Source organism: Peromyscus californicus, unplaced genomic scaffold (assembly GCF_007827085.1).
Source record: "Peromyscus californicus insignis strain IS unplaced genomic scaffold, ASM782708v3 Scaffold_6__1_contigs__length_162567912, whole genome shotgun sequence".
Taxonomy (NCBI): domain Eukaryota; kingdom Metazoa; phylum Chordata; class Mammalia; order Rodentia; family Cricetidae; genus Peromyscus; species Peromyscus californicus.
This window is the reverse complement of record NW_026294584.1, coordinates 69178417-69186340: the sequence shown is the minus strand read 5'-3', so window position 1 is coordinate 69186340 and position 7924 is coordinate 69178417. Positions and strand designations below refer to the sequence as shown.

General features: G+C 40.6%; 1 protein-coding gene across 6 annotated transcripts in view; it reads right to left on the bottom strand.

Moving 5' to 3' along the window:
- Positions 1 to 578: 578 nt before the first annotated feature.
- Positions 579 to 7924, bottom strand: part of Snx10 (sorting nexin 10) — a 65572-nt gene continuing 58226 nt past the window's right edge. For all 6 annotated transcript variants that reach the window (XM_052719976.1, XM_052719975.1, XM_052719979.1 and 3 more), the window contains 2 exons: positions 2799 to 3011; positions 579 to 2349 (listed from right to left, as the gene is read on the bottom strand). In XM_052719976.1, the coding sequence (XP_052575936.1) occupies positions 2268 to 2349; positions 2799 to 3011 (295 nt within the window). In that variant the 3' untranslated portion in view covers positions 579 to 2267. The remainder of the gene's footprint in view (positions 2350 to 2798; positions 3012 to 7924) is intronic.

The window sequence follows — 7924 nt, the reverse complement described above, 5'->3', positions numbered from 1 at the left end:
AACATCTGTGGTTTGCCTGGTTTTTTTTTTTTAACTGAAATTTTTAACTAGAATTAAAATTAGTTTTTAGCAAATGAGACTTTAAGTCTTTCTAACAGGTTGTTGGCTTTCACTGTTGACACCTTTAGCTACCTATAAAGTCAGCTTTAAAACAAATGCATAGGAGTATGACCTTCCAGGTGCAAGGGCTATCCTTGCAGAATTATCCAGGAAAATAGAGTTTTGCTGAATGTAAATCATAAAGCATCCAGAATTAGAATCCCTAAGCTTAAATCACACTGAAAATAGTACTAAATGTCCGTCTGTTTAGTTACAGGTGTAGTTACTTTGCTCTCCCCCAGACAGAAAAGAAAAAGGCAAAGCAAGTGACCCATTGAAGTTCATCTAAATATCCAGGCCCCTCAAAGCCAGTTTGAAAAAGCAAGTGCTTAGGTGTGGCTACAACAGAGCAAATATCAAAACCAAGGCTTACCAAAGTCCTTCATAAAAAACTACCAGTAATTTTAAAAATATTGAATTTAGGTCTGAGTCAGAAGAAATGTATTCTCTTATGTAAAATAAGTGGTCTGATCCAACAATGTTGTTTTCTATGTTTAATGGGAAAACAATGACCTTGTGAAGTTTACAGAGCAAATATTAAGCATCACTTAATATTAACTTGGATGGTTACATAACCTCATCAAGAACAGTATGATAACTGGTGGCCCAGTATATGCTTTTCACAAGTGCTGTAGGACATAAATGTTGTGAATTTATATATATTACTGAGGGGTGGGGATGGCTCTAGAATTTCCCACACAGCAAGATAAGCAGCTGCTAAATCTTCCTGCATTAAAGTAATACTAGAGGACAAGATCTAAGACACTAAATCAAAATATTTATAGAAGCTTAATAATGTGTTAAAAATTTTTTAAAAAGGAGAAATTAAAGAACCCATTCTTATTCTAAATTTCATATTTGTTTCTTTTTTATCAGTTCTCTGAAACAAGCATTTCAAAGGACAATTCAATAACTTTTTATTAATACAATAACTTCTAAACACCCAAGTAAATGGCTCCCTTTTGCAGCAGCTTTTACACCCAGTGAGAGTGGGAGCCATTCACTGAAAGCAACAAGTTATCCCACGTAAGTGAAAATACCTTCTTTTAGCTACCGAAGATACTGTGCATCATTAGTGGAGAGGACTTGGCTAATTATCCCAGGAAAATGCTGCCTCATCTGAAGGGGAGGCTCACAGCGGACCCAAGGCATCTTATCTTTGGGCCACAGAGAGAGAGAACTATCCAAATTAAGCCAATCTTCGGGTAGATACCTTTAAAAGAAAGGGCTTCTAAAACACAAATATGAGCTCTGACATTAGCAACCTGATTTCCACTCCAAAATTACTGACGTATTTATAGATAAAATTAATTTAACTCATAAATACCTTCTTCCAACTTAAAAGTAAGTAGTGAGGAGACACCGCTGTGAAAGTTATCAGGTGATTTTTTTTAATGCACATTTTTTTAAATGTCAGAAAATAAATCATAAGCTATGATTTTAACTTCACAATGGCAAAATGCCTTGTTTGCCAGAAGCCATGTTTAAGCTGATTGTGGACAGTGAGAATGTATTTCTAAATCTACAGATGGCAGATTTAAGCAAAATTACGAACATGTCTATTCTTTTCCCCCTAAGATGTAAACATTATTTTGGTACGTCTTTATTTGTAAGACATATTTTCCATTTACATGTGAAATAGTATACTGGAAAGCTTAAATACTCTTAAATATTTCAGTCAAACAGTGTTTTCCAGAGAAGGGGAAGTCTCCACAAAACAAGAGCCACATGTCCAAGAGGCAGTGTGCTGCGCCGCTGTGATTCTACCCTGGCTCCAGTCACACACTATTTACCCTAACTTCCCCAGGGACCCTGCAAGGATGCTCTGTCTGGGTTTTAAATGCTACTGGTACACCTAGCTCCTTAAAATTCAGTTAAGACCAACTGCATTTTATTCTTATATACACAGCATATGACTCACTTCACTCGAGAGCAGGATCGTATTTACAAGTCTTATATGGCAATAAAGGGTCGTATGGCATTCACAGACCGTACAGCTTTTGTACAGAAGCCTGGCTAAAACTAGACAACATAAAAATACTACCACTAATAACCCACCACCGTAAGTAAGTATTTGACTACCTAAGATAGTAACGGTGGCATTAGGTAAGGATCTATCGTGAGCCAGCACGGTTTCGTGCCTGAGGTGGCGGCCCGGGGATTCCTCCTCAGGACTCCTGCAGAGCTGGGCTTGCTTTGCACCCATGTGAGCCGCCGTCATCGCTACTGTGTCCAAGCCCAGAGGATGAACTGGAAAAGAAGAGAGGGGAAAATAATAAAAAGAGGAAATTGGTTTTCACAACACACTCAAAGCCCGAGTAACAGAGGGGAACTTTAATTATCTCCAGTCACAAAGAGAGACAGGAAATTTGGACTTTTAATTAGCCATTTGGAGTGCAGTTGGATATTTTTTTAGCTAGATAATTTAAACGCGAATAATTCAAGTCTGACTAAATGAAAGTCACATAATCAGAATGCAGATAATTGAATTTCTGCTGCATTCATTAATTCAGTGTGGAGGTGTGTGTGAAGACCACTATGATGAGCTGTCACAGCTCAATAAAATCTCAGTCAATTAATTTTTTCATTATCTTAGTATTACATCAACAAAAAGCAAAATGTGTATATATCTATGTGCATGCACATGGACACTGTGTGTTATATAAATATGTCTGCTAAATCAAAGTGCAAAGAAATACCTTTCTGAATCATAATCTACATCGTTGTCTTTTTTCCCTTCTTCGTCTTCTTCGGGGAACCGTCTATTCATCAAGGCAAACTTGTGAATTGCTTCTTCCACCGAGTACTTGGTCTGCCCGGAAACACATGCCTCAATGTCCTCGGAGTTCAGATGGCTCTGCAGGAAGAGGTGCAGGCTGCTGTCGGAGAGCAAAAGTGCATTCTGCAGAACTCTGTACAAAAAAAAAAAAAAAAAGAGGAAAGAAAATAATGGATGAGCAGGCATGGGCAGAGATCGGGTAGCAGGCAGGAAACCCTCGCCACGGTACCACTGATCTCTCCGCTCCTCCGAGAACTTTGCCCCGATGCTGGGCCCTGCCCACCAACGGGGTGAAAACATATGCTAACTTTGACTCAATTATTTGGAATCTTAGGTGAGTAAAAACACGAAGCTAATGGTTAAGGACATCTGTTAAAAGAATAACTTCAAGGACATTTCTTCGATTTAACCATCTGTTAAGACCATGTGGATTAATTATGGAAATGTTTTGCTTATATGGTTATAGAAATTTATCCTACTTTTAAAAATTTACGACCGACGGCATGTCAGTGCCGCCGTCTTTATTGAATGAGCTGTCACGAACCATCAAGACTTTCAACTACCATTAAAATTACAGGAAAAGTCCAATGCACTCCGCAGCACATTCTGCACTTTACAGCTTTACTAGTGTGCTGTGTGCGTAAGTACACGTTTACAAGGCTCCTTTGAGGGGGCTTTTCCAATATCTAACGTTAACTAGAAACTTCTGCAGCAGTGCATCTCTTGTCAAAATAAGCAACCAAGTAATTCTGCTCCCAAGCCTTGTCCCCAGGAAGGGTGATCTGGTGCTAGGTACACACTGGTGGTCCCACAGGACAGACCTGACACTTGTGACAAAGACAGCACAAATTTCGACAACTACAGCATCAGAACCAGATGGAAGCTGACCCCGTAGCAAGCATCTAGCATGGTCACGTCACGTTCATGTTCACAGCCAAGTATGTGCTTTTCTGGGGTGCCTCAGAGTAAGAAACCAAGGCAGTGTCCCCTCACACTTAAATAAAAACTGGCTTTTCATCTTTTTAGCAAATATTTTTGACATATGATACTGAGTCTCTATTAATAGTTCAATGCTGACATTACAGGACACACAAGGACCAGGATGTAGGCATCAAAGGGGAGACGCTACAACCTATGAGTCATTTTGCACGACATGGGATTTTCTCATACGGAGACTCTGAAAACCAGATCACACATTTCAGACAAAATGAACTTTGCTTTATACCTTGCATGTTTAAACAAGTAACTAGAAAAATAATTCTCCTCTGGACATTAATACCAATTTTGTTAAACACCAAGGGCATCACAATACCACATCCTTTTTTTTTTTCCAGATAACACAGTTATTTCTTGAAGAAGGCAAATGTCTAAAAATGCACGAAATCCAGCCATTCCTTCTGCCTCAACAGAATTATAAATGTAATCTGAGGGGAGGGAGGCCCTTTACTAAAAGCAAAAGCAAGACTATTGTGCTTTGCAAAGAGAAAATCTCAAGGAAACATCTTAAGTGCTCAACTCTGTGCTCCTCTGCCCTGGTCCTCCCAGAAGATGGCCGTAGGGTATGCTAAAGGTTCATTTGCCAAGCAGTAAAAGCCTTGGCCTGCACTAAAATCTATCTTCCTTGTTTACAAATGCTTCCCACTCATGTCCCAAATAATCCAAATTAGGACAGAGTTTTATGGCAGCAAGCCCCCAATACGAACTTGGACCTGCTGCGCAGTCGGAGCCGCATGTGTCCTGTGGCCGTCCTGGTCGCAGCTCCCCACCAGCCACAGGACAAGTGGCTGTTCATGGGATTGTACACACGGCTTTGTTTCTGTTGGAAATGTGTTTTATTTTCTCTATAAAATAATGGGTGATCTTTAAAATTGATTTTAGATGGTCTGAGGCATTACAGCACAGAAGTAATGTGCACTAATGGCGACGATATTGGACACAAATTCATTTTAGCTTTATTTCACGTCTAAAGCAATTCTGCTGAGCCTTGAACTGCTCACGTGCTGTTATTAACTCGCTGGGTACCTAACACATGGGTACCGCAAACAAAAGTGATCAGGGTGCAGGCTGATGGAGACCTCAAGGCTACTGTCCCCTTTCTTCTGCCATAATTCAATTTCCAATTTGACTGTGCATTAGTCTCCTTAGTTCCCAGTTTTCTGCTGAATACTGCCACCTGGAGGACACAAGGGTGAAAAGCGAGAGACCAGGACACCCATTTCACTAGGAAGAGAGGTAAGCGTGGGGGACAGGAGACAGACACCCCCCCTGAATACTCACACTCACAGGGCCCTGAGAGAGCTCGGAACCAGCGTGCCTGCTAAGTTTAGTTTTATTTTTTAATTTTTGTGTCTTGATGGCTAAGTTTAGGCCACCAGGACCATACAGGTATGAATTTGAAACAAATAAAAAACTACTTTTTTATATATATATACATATATATATGTGTGTGTGTGTGTGTGTGTATATATATACATATATATATATATATGTATATATATTCATGTTTTCATTTTGTGGTCAGGTAGTTTACGTTGTAAAATTTAAAATGCAAATCTTAGAGTCTGGAGTGGTGGTACTCACCTATAATCCCAGTGCTTAGGAGGCTGAGGCAGGAAAACCAGGAGTGAGACCATCTCAAATAATAACAACTTTAAAAATATTTTTTGTTTTTCTTTTTTTTTTTTTTTTTCCGGAGCTGAGGACGGAACCCAGGGCCTTGCACTTGCTATGCAAGCGCTCTACCACTGAGCTAAATCCCCAACCCCACCTAAAAATATTTTTTAATTTAAAAGATGTAAGCTTTGGGAGGATGAGAGGGCATGGTGTCTCTTCTGAGTGATAGTTGTCATCATCCATCAGGGTTGTGTCTACCACCATCAGAACAGAAAAGCCCTTGTTTTTCTCAGTCATATCTGTGCCACATTTTCCACAAACAAATCTAATGATGGAAAATCAACTTCAAGGGCTGGAGAGATGGCTCAGCGGTTAAGAACACTGGCTGCTCTTCCAGAGGAGCCGGGTTCAATTCCCAGCACTTACACGGCAGCTCACAACTGTAACTCCCGCTCCAGGGGATCTGACACCCTCACACAGACATACATGTAGGCAAAACACCAATGCACATGAAATAAAAAATAAATAAATAAAAAGAAAATGAACTTCAAGCTTACTACAACAAGGACTTTATAAAGCAATCAATAAACGTGATTATTAGAAGCCGCCACAAAAATAAATGTATAAGTGGTGATGGCGGCGCACACTTTTAATCCCAGCACTCAGGAGGCAGAGACAGGCAGAGCTCTGTGAGTTCAAGGCCAGCCTGGTCTACAGATCAAGTTCTAGGACAACCAGCCCTATAGATTGAGACCACCCCACCCCCCAAAAAAATAAAATAAATGTACATTATTCTCAAGCCTTCATAGTGGGAGTTTCACAAAGCAGCCTATAGAATTTTAAAGGGATTTCTGAAAACATATTTACAATGCAAGTCAAAAGTTGCTTCTCCCCCGACCCTCTACCCTGACAATGCTGGACAAAGCCAGGCCTGCTCTTCCCCTCAGTGGACACAGTGAAGTCTGGTTTTCCTTAATACGATTTTACGAAGCATATCATACAGTGGGTCAGTTGAAGAACAGTATGATACACAAAAGCATTTAATTCTACAGATGCCCTGGATATTCTGAATTCAATATGATGCTCCCTATACACATCAGTAGTGTACAGAAGGTTGATGCTAAAAACCAACCAAACAAACAACCAACCAAACAAACAAAACTAACTTGGCCTCTTCTTACCAGAAGAGAAATAATTTAAACCTATAAATATTCATTGAAAGATATTTATAATCTATGCTGTGGTGCCCTCTATTGAACATAGAGATTTATTTAAAAAAAGAAAACAACTGTGTGTACCTGTGTGTATGTGTTTGCGTGGGGTGTGTGTCTCTCTCTCTGTGTCTGTGTGCACGCCTGTGTGTACATGTCATTTGTTTAAAAAAAAAACAGCTTTCTCACATAGCCATCCTCCATTACATAACCAGTTCAAGGTCAGCCTGGGCTGTCCCCAAACACCAACACAACATGAATAAAAATTACAGAAAAGCACATCTACCGTCTAAACTGGCTGTGTGTGCTGTCACTGGGATGCATTCCGTAAAGCAGAGTCAGCCCAGGTGGAGACTGGCACAGACTTCACAACTCTAATCTATAACCTTCTGCCTCCGTTCCCATTAGAAGAGCTTACAACTTAGTATTAGGAGAGAGAACACAAAAGGAAAATTACAGTCACAGGGGGGAACTGTGAAGTCAGAGGAACGTCTGAAAGTCTCACAGTCACACGGGCCGGTTCAGCTTGCCGTGGCTGCTCTGCTGATCATAAACACAGCAGTTCCTACCACTCAGGACCTGTCTTTCCTACAGTCGGCTTGTTTGTACAGGTGAGACACTCCCCACCATCCAAGACCAGTAAGTACTGAAACAAAGCACCTGGAGCGTCCAACACATACAAGATCAACACATCATCTTCTCCGACGACCAGAGAAAGAATCTCCGATTCCTCCTTGAGTGTCAGCCAGAATATGTATTGTGCTCATATTGAGTACATATTATTACACAAATAACCTTAAAATGAAAGTTTCACTTTACGTTGCACACACATACATATGCAGAAATATTTTTTCATGGTGTTTTAACAACTTCAAAATTTACATAAATATCAAAATTTTTAAATGTATGCTTAGAGTCTGTAACCAGCACATGTCACATATTAATGCTATTGATTCTAGAGGCCTTTCAACAAACAAGGGATAGGCTACAGATGGATGACCCTACTGAATGGGGGACCATTGATCCCTCAGAGGACACCAGGATGTGGTCAGGCACGGTCCTGATGGGTACAGCTCACCCAGCTGCCCTAGGTGACCTACGGCTGAATGTAGGAGGGGCACCAGGGGCGAAGACATGGATGGCAGCTACACATGCCCAAACTGAACCAAACAGGAGAACTGTGCAAAGGATAAAGGAGGGCTCAGCCATTGGGCCCAGCCCA